This window comes from Scyliorhinus canicula, chromosome 12 (assembly GCF_902713615.1).
Source record: "Scyliorhinus canicula chromosome 12, sScyCan1.1, whole genome shotgun sequence".
Classification (NCBI taxonomy): Eukaryota; Metazoa; Chordata; class Chondrichthyes; order Carcharhiniformes; family Scyliorhinidae; genus Scyliorhinus; species Scyliorhinus canicula.
Window position 1 is genome coordinate 103,569,719 of NC_052157.1, and position 15,952 is coordinate 103,585,670.

General features: G+C 48.0%; 1 protein-coding gene across 3 annotated transcripts in view; it reads right to left on the reverse strand.

Annotated features, from left to right (window-relative positions):
* Positions 1-15,952, reverse strand: part of zzef1 (zinc finger, ZZ-type with EF hand domain 1) — a 371,817-nt gene that overhangs the window by 197,663 nt on the left and 158,202 nt on the right. For all 3 annotated transcript variants that reach the window (XM_038813628.1, XM_038813629.1, XM_038813630.1), the window contains exons 25-26: positions 14,244-14,398; positions 5,822-6,065 (exon numbers count right to left, since the gene is read on the reverse strand). In XM_038813628.1, the coding sequence (XP_038669556.1) occupies positions 5,822-6,065; positions 14,244-14,398 (399 nt within the window). The remainder of the gene's footprint in view (positions 1-5,821; positions 6,066-14,243; positions 14,399-15,952) is intronic.

The window sequence follows — 15,952 nt, forward strand, 5'->3', positions numbered from 1 at the left end:
AAGTGATATGGCCCTATACGACCCATACTCCGTCGGATCCTTATCTTATTTTAGCAACAGGGAGATCGATGCCTGCCCCAAGGTTTGTGGCAACAGCCCCATCCCTATCGTCTCTTCAAACATCCCCACCATTAGGAGTCCCGGCTTATCCTTTAATTTTTTAGAATATTCCACCGGAAACCCATCCGGCCCTGCCACCTTCCCTGACTGCATCCTCCCAATCGCATCCTTTATCTTCTGCTCCACTATCGCTCCTTCTAATGTAGCCCTGCCCCCCTCCCTGAACCTCGGGTACTCCAACCCATCTAGTAATTCCTGCATCTTGCGATCTCCCCCGGGTGGCTCTGACCTGTACAACATCTCATAAAATTTCTCAAAAGCCTTGTTAATCCAATCCAGTACCACCACAAACTTGCCTGCCCTATCCCTCACCTGTACAAATTCCCTTGCCACTGCTTCCCTCCGGAGCTGACCTGCTAACATATCTCTATGTTCGTAAACTGCACCCCTTGCTTGCCTCAGTTGGCACACCGCCTTCCTGGTAGATAGTCGGTCAAAGCTCGCCTGTAGTTCCTTCCTCTTTTCCAGCTTTGCTGGGTCCCCATCCTCTGCATAACTCCTATCTACCTCCAACATCTCACCCTCTGCTGATCCAACCTCTCCTCCTTGTCCACCCTGGCCTTAAACAAAATCACCTCCCCCCCTCACCACCGCCTGTAGAGCCTCCCAGACAACTGCCTTCGACACCTCACCCGTACAGAAACCTTCATATTCCTTAATTACCTTTTCAATTTTGGTCACAAAACACTTGGTTCCCCAAAAGTCCCACATCTAATTTCCACCCTGGTCTCTGCGCTACCCCCTTCTCCAGCACCATATCCACCCAATGCGGAGCATGATCTGACACTGCAATTGCCGAGTATTCCGACCCCTTAACCCCAGCCAACAAAGCCTTCCCCACCACGAAAAAGTCGATTTGCGAATATAACTTGTGGACCGCTAAGAAAAATGAGTACTCCCGCTCCCTCGGGTGCAGAAACCTCCAAGGGTCCACCCCTCCCATTTCCACCGCAATCCCACATCGTTCCAATTGGGGCCATATACACTTAACAGTGCCACTAGCCTCCCCTCCAGCACCCCTGTCACGTCTACCTCCCTGATCTGCCACCACCTTCTCCATCTGAAAGCGTACTCTTTTGCTGACCATTACCCCTCGAGTCCTTCCATCAAGTCCACAGTGAAACACCTGACTCACCCAACCCTTTTTAAGTCTCACCTGGTCCTTCACCCTCCAGTGAGTCTCCTGCAGCATTGCTACATCGGCTTTCAAACGTTTTGAGATGCGCAAGCACCCTTGACCTCTTCACCGGATCTCCTAACCCCCTCACGTTCCACGTGACTATCCTTATTGGGGGTCTCTCACCCCCCCACCCCCAAGCCTTCTTATCCACCATCATCATACCACCGGGTCCTGTCCCATGGGCCTGACCCGCCCCTATCCATTATTAACACCGAACCCCTTCACCCCCTCCCAAAAATCCCCCCTACATTTCCTCTCAAAAAAACATCACCCGACTTTAGTTAGCTAGCGCGGGTGGCTCACCCCGCCAAGGTATACAGTCCCCTCCCACCCTGTCCCAGAGAAAGAAAAAACAAAACCAACAATCACAACCCATACAATTCACTAAAATAACATGTAACCGTCGCAACACAGAATGCCAAACAATCCAACTAATAACTTGAACTCTGTCACAATGTGAAGAGAAGTAAATTACAGTACACGTCAGTAAAAAGAAAGTTATAACATTTGTACATTTCCCAGCTCCCCAATGACAGACCACAGTCTCTCTTCCAGCTCCACTCCTCACGTCTGTCCCAAGCCTTCTGCCCTCACGAATGCCTCAGCCACATCCGCTGTCTCGAAATAAAAGTCTTTGGCATCATACGTCACCCTCAGCTTTGCCGGGTATACCATACCAAATCGCACCCCCTTCTTGTACAGTGTCGCCTTCACTTGCCCGAATGCCGCTCGTCTCTTTGCCAGTTCCACCGTCAAGTTCTGGTAGATCCGAACTCCGGCACCATCCCACTGCACCTCACTCTTCTGCTTCACCCAGCTTAACACCTTCTCCTTCGTGCAATACTTATGGAAGCAGATAATTACTGCTCTTGGCAGCTCATTCACTTTGAGGTTTGGCCTGAATGACCAATCAGCTCGGTCCAGTTTGTATCGAGAGGGGTTCTCCCCCTCCCCCATCAACTCCGCCAACTTCTTAGCGAAGTATTCTGTTGGTCTTGGACCCTCTTTCCCTTCGGGCAAGCCCACAATTCTTAGATTGTGCCGCCTCGAGCGGTTCTCCAAGTCCTCAAGCTTTGCTTGGAGCTCTCTGTTGGCCTCCAACGCCCTCCGCAGCTCGTTCCCCATCAAGGAGAGCTGGTCGCTGCGCTGCGACACGGCCTCCTCCACTTCCTTCATCTTCTCGCCCAGCTCTCTCACCTCAGCCGATGTCTTTGCCACAGCTACTCTCACGGGAGCGATTGCCTCCTCCACCAATGACTTCAATGTGACCGCCATCTCCTTCCTCAAAGGCTCCTGTGCCTCGCAAACAGCTTTTCCAGCTCCACCACCATCACCTCGGTCATCCTCTCCACTGTAAGTAGCGCGGCCCCACCATGCGGTCCGGCCTCCGCCACCTTGTCAGCACTTTTGCCCATCTTCTCATTCAACGGCGAGCCCGCGTTTCCTCCCTTCCTCGACACTGCTTTTCGCATCCTTTAACGGCTTATTATTTTTCCTTTTTCTCACTCTTCCTTCTTTCTTCAATCTCAAATTTCTTTAAAACTTCTTTCTCTTCTTTGTTTTTTATACCTCCAGAATTCCCCTGGGACCGGGCTCAGTCTTCTTCCCACATTCTAGGCGGGAGACATCCCATGTGGGACATCTCACCTACTTCGCTCCTTGGCTTCGGGCCTCCCGCCTTGGCATCCACTTGGCTCCGCCCCGACTGCTTCCTTCAAGTTTTCAGGAGAATGAAAAAACGAACAAAAAAAAAAATTTAGCTCTTCCTCTCCGTGCTCTTTGAGCCCTTCGACTTTCAGGATGCTCCTTAGGGAAACAGGTGGCGATCCTCGCTCCTCCTCCATGTGCAGTTACCCCGCCGAACCCACCGGGACCCGTCTCTCCCTTCCCGCCTTTTCAGCCCCCCAGCTCCGTGAAACTGAGCTTTCATGCTGTCACAGGGCGAGGGAGGCAGGGCCGACCCTGGAGAGGTTTATTTTTAATTTTTTCCCCCCAAAACACCGAAAAAGACCACGATATCGCGGACCAGCGGGAGCTTCTTCTAAATGCGGCCGCTCCGTTCACAGATGCCACCGGAAGTCACATTTTGTCCATTAACCAATCTTCTATCCATGCTTATAGATTATCTCCTCACAAGTCCCATGAAACCTTATCTTATTTAACTTTTTATGTGGTATCTTTAGGACTGTCTTTTGGAAATCCATCTTTATTGCATCTGCTCGTCCCCCTTTATCTACCTTACCAGTTACATGCTCCAGAAATAAATTTGTCAAATATTTTTCCCCTTTTGTAAAACCACGTTGATTCCAAGTGTCATTTTAACACCTCATTTATAATAGATTTCAGAAACTTTTAAGTGTTGGTGTTTGGCGAGATTTGGGTTTCAGGAAACACAAAGATAGTATGCAGGGACACCAAGTTATTAGAAAGGCTAATGGGTGCTGGCCTTTATTGCAAAGGGACTGGAGGATAAAAGTAAGGAAGTTCTACAACAACGTTTCAGGACTTTGGTAATGACATAACTGGGATACTGTGGACAGTTTTGATCTCCTTATCTAAGGAAGGATATGCTTTCCTTGGAAGTGATGCTGTGAATGATCAACAGGTACCCTAGCTGGAGAGGCACAAGTGCCGCGAAGACACCACTGAAACACAGGACTGAATTGGTGTTCCAGGGCTCAGAGATGGAACCACAATTATTTCTAATTATTTTCTGATCTGGATTAAGAAACTCCATGAAAATTCATCAAATTCTCAGGCGGCAGCCCATAAATTACAGAAAATGGGCTGAACAAAAGTGCTCCGAGATTTTAAAAATGGCAACTGGAACTTAAGGCAGATAAGGCGCAGCATGGTAGTGCAGTAGTTAGCACGTTGCTTCACAGCGCCAGGGTCCCAGGTTCAATTCTCCGCTTGGGCCACTGTGTGGAGTCTGCATGTTCTCCTCGTGTCTGCGTGCGTTTCCTCCGGGTGCTCCAGTTTCCTCCCACAGTCCAGATGTGCAGGTTAGGTGGATTGGCCCTGTTAAATAGCCCTTAGTGTCCAAAAAGGTTAGGTGGGGTTACTGGGTTATGGGGATAGGGTGGAGGTGTGGGGTGCTCTTTCCAAGGGCCGGTGCAGACTCGATGGGCCGAATGGCCTCCTTCTGCACTGCCAATTCTATGTTCTAAGTGTAAATTATTGCACACAGGAAGAGCAAACAGACACTAGCATATTGGTGTATCCAATAATGTTAAACTGAAACTTAACAGATAATGTGCAGGCTTCACCAATAGCAGTGAAGTGAAATAGCTACAGACAAAGTTGATGAGAGCCAGGTGTCTTTGTAGGCTCAAACCATCCAGCAATGCAAAACAGTAGTTATTAAAGCTAAAACTGCAGCATTCTGCTAAGTGTAAGTCACAATCAAACAAATAGCTGGCCAGGCCAAATTTCGGATCCTGGGGTACCAGAAAAAACCCAGGGGACATACAAGTCTTGGGTGACTGTGTTGAGTTTGCACGTTCTCCCCATGTCTGTGTGGGTTTCCTCCAGGTGCGCCGGTTTCCTCCCACAGTCCAAAGATAATATAATAACCTTTATTGTCACAAGTAGGCTTACATTAACACTGCAATGAAGTTACTGTGAAAAGCCCCTAGTCGCCAAATTCAGGCATCTGTTCGGGTCCACAGAGGGAGAATTCAGAATGTCCAATTCACCTAATAGCACGTCTTTCGTGACTTGTGGGAGGAAACCAGAGAACCCGGGGGAAACCCACGCAGACACGGGGAGAGCGTGCAGACTCCACACAGGCAGTGACCCAAGGCAGGAATTAAACCTGGGACCGATAGGGCGGGATAGGGGCCTAGGTAGGATGCTCTTTCAAAGAGTCGGTGCAGACCCAACAGGCCAAATGGCCTCTTTCTGCACTGTATTGATTCTATGGTTCTAAGCGCTGAAGGCAGTAGAGATGAATCAGGAGACATCTCACCGACACACGGGTTGAGGCATGAAGAATGATCACATCCTGACAACCCAAATTTTGATGGGACAGGAACTATAACTGGGCTTCTAGGCAGTTATTTGACACAGGACAAAAATGTGACACAACCATTGCATTTTAGTGTGAAAGCTGCAAGAGGATCAGTTTACACTGCTGGATCTCCTTTCTTCTGCAAATAATATTCACAATTTGTGCCTATCACTCGGCTAAATCGCTGGCTTTTAAAGCAGACCAAGCAGGCCAGCAGCACGGTTCGATTCCCGTACCAGCCTCCCCGGACAGGCGCCGGAATGTGGCGACTAGGGGCTTTTCACAGTAACTTCATTGAAGCCTACTCGTGACAATAAGCGATTTTCATTTCATTTTTCATTTCATTTCATAGCCAGTTGCGATTGGTAGGTTCAAGCAGACCATGAAAACTTGGTGGGATTTAAACATTCACAGGGATTATAATGCAATATATAGACTCAAATTTAAATACACATTTATAATAAAATTAATTTCCATAGACTGTTTTTAAACCAAAAAATATAATTTACCATAGGTTCTCAGAGCGCTGTGAAGATCCGGGCTGTGGTACATCATGGTAGCAAAGACAGAGTTCACAGCTTGATCAACTTTTGACCCAAGACCAAATCCACCAACTACTTCGGACTTGGCTGACTGTTTCTTGCATAGGCTTATGAATCTCTTAACGAGGTCAGACTGAGAGTCAGGGGAATCCTCTTGTGAAGGATCCCAGCGAGCAACCTGAACCAGGAACTTATGAACATCATTCTTGCTCTATAATACACAGCAGACAAAGTGCAAAGGGTTATTGTCTTCACATGCGGATCACAGAAATTCTACTTTTCTTTACAGATGAGGTTGTGTGTGTGGTGGTGGGGGTGGGGGGGGGGGGTAAAATAGTAATACATACTGCTTTGAAAAATGTAATCCACTTTTAAATTTAGTCCAAAAACATTGCATGCTCATTATCCAGAAGTACAATACTATAAATGTGTTCCTTTAATGTTTCCTCCACTACAGCTCTATATTCACCTCAAACAGGAGCAGAATTTATGAAGAGTCATATGGACTTGGAAACATTAACTCTGTTTCTCTCTCCACAGATGCTGTCAGACCTGCGTAGGTCATCCAGCATTTTCTGTTTTTGTTGTTCATGGAATAATTTGTCACTAAGATAAAGGCAATCCATTCATAAATCTCCACCCAAAGCCTCTAATGTTTGCCACCAAAGCCAAATCATCCCACTCCAGTCTGAGCCTGAACACCCATCAATTTCTGCTTTTATTTTCAACTTCCCACTCTCCAGGTCCATTTCAGCTAAACCCAACTCAGACTCTTAACTACATTCAGGATAATGACCACCCAACCACATTCCATTGCTGACCACCCAACCACATTCCATTGCTGACCACCCAACCACATTCCCATTGCTGACCACCCATCCACATTCCCATTGCTGACCACTCAACCACAATCCCATCCTGACCACCCAACCACATTCCCATTACTGACCACCCAACCACATTCCCATTACTGACCACCCAACCACATTCCATTGCTAACCACCCAACCACATTCCATTGCTGACCACCCAACCATATTCCCATTGCTGACCCTCCAACCACATTCCCATTGCTGACCCCCCAACCACATTCCCATTACTGACCACCCAACCACATTCCCATTGCTGACCCCCCAACCACATTCCCATTGCTGACCACCCAACCATATTCCCATTAATGACCACCCAACCACATTCCCATTGCTGACCACTCAACAATATTCCCATTACTGACCACCCAACCACATTCCCATTACTGACCACCCAACAACATTCCCATTGCTCATCACTCAACCACATTCCCATTGCTGACCACCCAACCACATTCCCATTGCTGACCACCCAACAATATTCCCATTACTGACCACCCAACCACAATCCCATTACTGACCACCCAACTACATTCCCATTACTGACCACCCAACCACATTCCCATTGCTGACCACCCAACCACATTCCCATTGCTGACCACCCAACCATATTCCCATTAATGACCACCCAACCACATTCCCATTGCTGACCACCCAAACATATTCCCAATGCTCATCACCCAACCACAATCCCATTACTGACCACCCAACCATATTCCCATTACTGGCCACCCAACCACATTCCCATTGCTCATCACCCAACCACAATCCCATTACTGACCACTCAACCACATTCCCATTACGGACCACTCAACCACATTCCCATTGCTGACCACCCAACCACAATGCCGTCCTGACCACCCAACCACATTCCCATTACTGACCACCCAACCACAATCCCATCCTGACCACCCAACCACATTCCCATTGCTGACCACCCAACCACATTCCCATTACTGACTACCCAACAACATTCCCATTGCTGACCACCCAACCACATTCCCATTGCTGACCACCCAACCACATTCCCATTACTGACCACTCAACCACAATCCCATTGCTGACCACCCAACAATATTCCCATTACTGACCACACAACCTCATTCCCATTGCTCATCACCCAACCACAATCCCATTACTGACCACCCAACCACATCCCATTGCTGACCACCCAACCATATTCCCATTACTGACCACACAACCTCATTCCCATTGCTCATCACCCAACCACAATCCCATTACTGACCACCCAACCACATCCCATTGCTGACCACCCAACCATAGTCCCATTACTGGCCACCCAACCACATTCCCATTGCTGACTACACAACAACATTCCCATTGCTGACCACCTAACCACTTTCCCATTGCTGACCACCCAACCACATTCCCATTACTGACCACCCAACCTCATTCCCATTGCTGACCACCCAACCACATTCCCATTACTGACCACCCAACCACATTCCCATTACTGACCACCCAACCACATTCCCATTGCTGACCACCCAACCACAATCCCATTGCTGACCACCCAACCACATTCCCATTGCTGACCACCCAACCATATTCCCATTGCTGACCACCCAACCACATTCCCATTACTGACCACCCAACCACAATCCCATTGCTGACCACCCAACCACAATCCCATTGCTGACCATCCAACCGCATTCCCATTGCTGACCACCCAACCACATTCCCATTACTGACCACCCAACCACATTCTCATTACTGACCACCCAACCACAATCCCATTGCTGACCACCCAACCACATTACCATTACTGACCACCCAACCACAATCCCGTCCTGACCACCCAACCACATTCCCATTGCTGACCACCCAACCACATTCCCATTACTGACCACCCAACCACATTCTCATTACTGACCACCCAACCACAATCCCATTGCTGACCACCCAACCACATTACCATTACTGACCACCCAACCACAATCCCGTCCTGACCACCCAACCACATTCCCATTGCTGACCACCCAACCACATTCCCATTACTGACCACCCAACCACATTCCCATTACTGACCACCCAACCACAATCCCATTGCTGACCACCCAACCACATTCCCATTACTGACCACCCAACCACATTCCCATTGCTGACCACCCAACCACAATCCCGTCCTGACCACCCAACCACAATCCCATCCTGACCACCCAACCACATTCCCATTACTGACCACCCAACCATATTCCTATTACTGACCACCCAACCACATTCCCATTACTGACCACCCAACCACATTCCCATTACTGACCACCCAACCACATTCCCATTGCTGACCACCCAACCACATTCCCATTGCTCATCACCCAACCACAATCCCATTACTGACCACCCAACCATATTCCCATTACTGGCCACCCAACCATATTCCCATTACTGACCACCCAACCACATTCCCATTGCTCATCACCCAACCACAATCCCATTACTGACCACTCAACCACATTCCCATTACTGACCACCCAACCACAATCCCGTCCTGACCACCCAACCACATTCCCATTACTGACCACCCAACCACAATCCCATCCTGACCACCCAACCACATTCCCATTGCTGACCACCCAACCACATTCCCATTACTGACTACCCAACAACATTCCCATTGCTGACCACCCAACCACATTCCCATTGCTGACCACACAACCACATTCCCATTACTGACCACTCAACCACAATCCCATTGCTGACCACCCAACAATATTCCCATTACTGACCACACAACCTCATTCCCATTGCTCATCACCCAACCACAATCCCATTACTGACCACCAAACCACATCCCATTGCTGACCACCCAACCATAGTCCCATTACTCTCCACCCAACCACATTCCCATTACTGACCACCCAACCATGTTCCCATTGCTGACCACCCAACCACAATCCCGTCCTGACCACCCAACCACATTCCCATTACTGACCACCCAACCACAATCCCATCCTGACCAGCCAACCTCATTCCCATTGCTGACCACCCAACAATATTCCCATTACTGACCACCCAACCACATTCCCATTACTGACCACCCAACCACATTCCCATTACTGACCACCCAACCACATTCCCATTGCTGACCACCCAACCACAATCCCATTGCTGACCACCCAACCACATTCCCATTGCTGACCACCCAACCACATTCCCATTGCTGACCACCCAACCACATTCCCATTACTGACCACCCAACCACATTCCCATTACTGACCACCCAACCACATTCCCATTGCTGACCACCCAACCACATTCCCATTGCTGACCAACCAAACACATTCCCATTGCTGACCACCCAACCACAATCCCATCCTGACCACCCAACCATATTCCCATTACTGACCACCCAACCACATTCCCATTACTGACCAGCCAACCACATTCCCATTGCTGACCACCCAACCACATTCCCATTGCTCATCACCCAACCACAAACCCATTACTGACCACCCAACCACATTCCCATTACTGACCACCCAACCACATTCCCATTACTGACCACCCAACCACATTCCCATTGCTGACCACCCAACCATATTCCCATTACTGACCACCCAACCTCATTCCCATTGACCACCAAACCATATTCCCATTACTGACCACCCAACCACATTCCCTTTACTGACCACCCAACCTCATTCCCATTGCACCTCACCCAAGCACAATCCCATTACTGACCACCCAATCACAATCGCATCCTGACCACCCAACCATATTCCCATTACTGACCACCCAACCACATTCCCATTGCTCATCACCCAACCACAATCCCATTACTGACCACCAAACCACATCCCATTGCTGACCACCCAACCATAGTCCCATTACTCTCCACCCAACCACATTCCCATTACTGACCACCCAACCATGTTCCCATTGCTGACCACCCAACCACAATCCCGTCCTGACCACCCAACCACATTCCCATTACTGACCACCCAACCACAATCCCATCCTGACCAGCCAACCTCATTCCCATTGCTGACCACCCAACAATATTCCCATTACTGACCACACAACCTCATTCCCATTGCTCATCACCCAACCACAATCCCATTACTGACCACCAAACCACATCCCATTGCTGACCACCCAACCATAGTCCCATTACTCTCCACCCAACCACATTCCCATTACTGACCACCCAACCATGTTCCCATTGCTGACCACCCAACCACAATCCCGTCCTGACCACCCAACCACATTCCCATTACTGACCACCCAACCACAATCCCATCCTGACCAGCCAACCTCATTCCCATTGCTGACCACCCAACCACATTCCCATTACTGACCACCCAACCACATTCCCATTACTGACCACCCAACCACATTCCCATTACTGACCACCCAACCACATTCCCATTGCTGACCACCCAACCACAATCCCATTGCTGACCACCCAACCACATTCCCATTGCTGACCACCCAACCACATTCCCATTGCTGACCACCCAACCACATTCCCATTACTGACCACCCAACCACATTCCCATTACTGACCACCCAACCACATTCCCATTGCTGACCACCCAACCACATTCCCATTGCTGACCAACCAAACACATTCCCATTGCTGACCACCCAACCACAATCCCATCCTGACCACCCAACCATATTCCCATTACTGACCACCCAACCACATTCCCATTACTGACCAGCCAACCACATTCCCATTGCTGACCACCCAACCACATTCCCATTGCTCATCACCCAACCACAAACCCATTACTGACCACCCAACCACATTCCCATTACTGACCACCCAACCATATTCCCATTACTGACCACCCAACCACATTCCCATTACTGACCACCCAACCACATTCCCATTGACCACCAAACCATATTCCCATTACTGACCACCCAACCACATTCCCTTTACTGACCACCCAACCTCATTCCCATTGCACCTCACCCAAGCACAATCCCATTACTGACCACCCAATCACAATCGCATCCTGACCACCCAACCATATTCCCATTACTGACCACCCAACCACATTCCCATTGCTCATCACCCAACCACATTCCCATTACTGACCACCCAACCACATTCCCATTGCTCATCACCCAACCACATTCCCATTGCTCATCACCCAACCACATCCCCATTGCTGACCACCCAACCACATTCTCATTGCTGACCACCCAACCACATTCCCATTACTGACCACCCAACCACATTCCCATTGCTCATCACCCAACCACATTCCCATTGCTCATCACCCAACCACATTCCCATTGCTGACCACCCAATATTCCTGATTCAGGCCTGTCAACCACCTTCCCATTGTTGACCAGCCAACATCTCTTCCAACCATCATGTGGGCTGACATAGCAAACAGTTCTCTCTCCTCAGTCAACAACTCCTCCCGTTCAGAATTCCTTCCTCCTGTTCAGAAAACACCTCAACCCCAAGATCCTCACTATCACCCAATTTCCAAGTTTCTTCAATATGTTGTCACCCGCCTCCATGCAAATCTTACTAACAACTCGACTTGAATCTCCCCAAGGTGGTGTACACCCCTCAAAGGGCCGAAATGCATTCAGCTAAAGTCAGAAATAACATTCTCTATGAAAATGATGCATCATTGACCCCTCATCCTCTTTATAGTCTTTAACATTGCTAAATAGATCCTTAAACTAGATTGAAAGTTCAAGAAATGAACATCTCAAGGATAGATGTCAGATTGATTTTGACTTTGTCACCTATATATTTGATAGATTATACTCCATAATATAATGGATAGTGGATTATGGTATTGGTGAGCAGCACATTGCTTGCAAGTTCAAACCCCACTTAGCATGTTGTCAAATTGAGCAAATTTGTGGAATGCAAACCCTACTTTTTCTGGCCCTCATTGTGATCACAGTTCCATAATATACCCCTGGTGATATGGGGCATTAAACACTGCCTTGCCAACGTTGGCTATTTTTCAGTTACACATATTCCAAACTTAGGACAGAAGTGAAGACCATAAGACAGAGGATCAGAATTAGGCCACTGGGCCCATCGTGTCTGCTCCTTCATTCAATCATGGCTGATATTTTTCTCATCCCCATTCTCCTGCCTTCTCTCCATAACCCGTTTGCTTTATAATCAAGAAACTATCTATCTTGAATCCACAGATTCAACACCCTCTGGCTGAAGAAATTCCTCTTCATCTCTGTTTTAAAGGAGCGTCCCTTTAGAACATAGAACGATACAGCGCAGTACAGGCCCTTCGGCCCACGATGTTGCACCGACATGGAAGTCAAAAACTAAAGGCCATCTAACCTACACTATGCCATTATCATCCATATGCTTTTAAATGCCCTCAATGTTGGCAAGTTCATTAGTCTGAGATTGTGTCCTCTGGTTCTAAGGTCCTCAGGTACTTACAGTATCCCGTAAGTTTCAGTAAGATTACCCCCTCATCCTTCTAAACTCCAACAAGTACAGACGCATAGTCCTCAACCGTTCCTCATATGACAAGCTGTTTATTCCAGGGATCATTCTTGTGAAACTCCTCTGGACCCTTTCCAAGGCCAGCACATCCTTCCTTAGAAAAGGGCACCCAAAACTGCTCAGAATACTCCAAATGGGGTCTGACTAGAGCCTTATACAGCTTCAGAAGTACATCACTGGTCTTGTATTCTAGCCCTCTTGACGTGAATGCTAACATTGCATTTGCCTTCTTAACTGCCGACTGAACCTGCACGTTAACCTTAAGCGAATCATGAACAAGAACTCCCAAGTCCCTTTGTGCTTCTGCTTTCCGAAGCATTTTCCACTTTAGAAAATAGTCTATGCCTAAATTCCTCCTTCCAAAGTATATAACCTCACAATTTTCCACATTATATTTCATTTGCCATTTCATTGCACACTCTCCTAGCCTATATAAATCCTTCTGCAGCCCCCTTGCTTCCTCAATACTACCTGTCCCTCTACAGATCTTTGTATCATCTGCAAACTTAGCAACAGTGCCTTCAGTTCCTTCTTCCAGATCATTAATGTATATTGTGAAAAGTTGCGGTCCCAGCACAGACCCCTGAGGCACACGGCTAGTCACCGGTGCCATCCTGAAAAAGACCCCTTTATCCCCACTCTCTGCCTTCTGCCAGTCAGCCAATCCTCTATTCATTCCAGGATCGCATCTTTAACACCATGGGCTCTTAACTTATTTAACAATCTCCTATGTGGCACCTTGTCAAAGGCCTTTTAGAAATCTAAATAAAGCAGGTTGACTAGTTCTCCTTTGTCTAACTTCCTTGTTACCTCCCTTTGACAAAGCCGTGTTGACACAATCCTATTTTACCAAGTACTCCGCGCTCTCATCTTTAAGTTGGAAGTTTTATAAATACTGAATTTTACCAGCTCAAATTAAGTAGCAATTTTATGTAGGACTGTGGCAAAGATTTCAGTTTAGTGTTTTCTAAGTTTCAATAAAATCAAGGTTCAGCCCAGATGCCTCCCAACTAGCAGACCAGCCATAGTATTTATATTAAATTTACCATCTCAATGTCTTGTGATTGTGTGCAGTCTAATGGTTCCTCTGGACATGGACTTATTCCCACACACATTCCGTGTCTTAAGATGGGTTTCCAGAGCTGAGATTCTACAACAGCCGTAACCTTCTCCACTGGTAACTCGACAGCAGGGAGTAGTCCTTTACAGAGAAAAAGATGCAAGATAAAGTTCCATCAGAAGCATTGAGTATTTTATTAGCACACAAGTGATTCAATTATCGAAAGAACATAAATACAGAAAGATATTGCTCCACCTCGCGCCACTGGTAGCGGGATTCCTGATGCAATTGGTGCATAGTGTTATAGCATATGCTATCGGTAGCATAGTGGTTAGCATCAATGCTTCACAGCTCCAGGGTCCCAGGTTCGGTTCCCAGCTGGGTCACTGTCTGTGCGGAGTCTGCACGTCCTCCCCGTGTGTGCGTGGATTTCCTCCGGGTGCTCCGGTTTCCTCCCACAGTCCAAAGATGTGCGGGTTAGGTGGATTGGCCATGCTAAATTGCCCGTAGTGTCCTAAAAAGTAAGGTTAAGGGGGAGTTGTTGGGTTACGGGTATAGGGTGGATACGTGAGTTTGAGTAGGGTGGTCATTGCTCGGCACAACATCGAGGGCCGAAGGGCCTGTTCTGTGCTGTACTGTTCTAAATCTAAACCCAGCATCGGGGAGAAACTCCAATGCTGCGGCCCTCTGCTGGGGCACCTCTTTATTTAGGGGGCCTCTAGTGGGTGGGGGACAGGTCGCCCATGCACTGGGTGGCGGGGGGGGTTAATTGCTTTGCAGGGGGAGGGGCCCCAGCCATGGGACTTCGCTATCAAGTGGCCCAATCAAAATGGTGGCCCAATAGCGGGATTCCGTAGGAATTCTTCGCATGCAAAAATTTGCGTGCCGAAGGATTGGGAATCGTTTCCTGGTTTGCGCTGTCAGCGGAGAATCCTGAATGGACTCAATACATCCCAAAGCTCTTTAAAGCCAACAAAGTATTTTTTGTAGAGCAGACACTGCTGTAATGTAGAGCGAGATATTGGCAGGGGCTCCATTTCCCTTTTCTATATTTCAGGCCTCGCTTGGCCCATCAGTGTCCATGAGTCATAGATTTTCCTACATGTTCCACTCTCCCATCAGCAGAAAGGAGAGGTCCTTCTCGCAGAGGAGTTCTCCCAGATTCCGCTTCTCCTCTGCCCATGCCAGCACCACCTCACCACCCCTCCGGTCCCAATTACTGAAAGGTTTTTCACCAATAGTTCATCAAAAGTACCTGCTGAGGAAGAACTTAAAACATGAATTACCAGTTAACACTGAGGTTGGGGAGAAAATGTTCTTTCTAAAATATGGAAATAAATATTTATTTTACAAATGAGCTTTCATTTTTTTTGCTAATTGCAAAATGCATGAGGACAGTCAAAGGAATTCACATTGTATGGTGAGCCCTTCCTGAATCTGCCACTCACATTACACCTGTTGCAACAATCTTCAGACATCTTAAATCATAGAATTTACAGCACAGGAGGCTGCCATTTGGCTCATCGAGTCAGCACCAGCCCTTGGAAAGGGCACCTTACTTAAGCCCACACCTCCACCCCATCCCCGTAACCCAACCTAACTGTTTTGGACACCAAGGGCCATTTGGTATGGCAAATCCAGCTAACCTACAGATCTTTAGACTGTGGGAGGAAACCGAAGCACCCGGAGGAAACT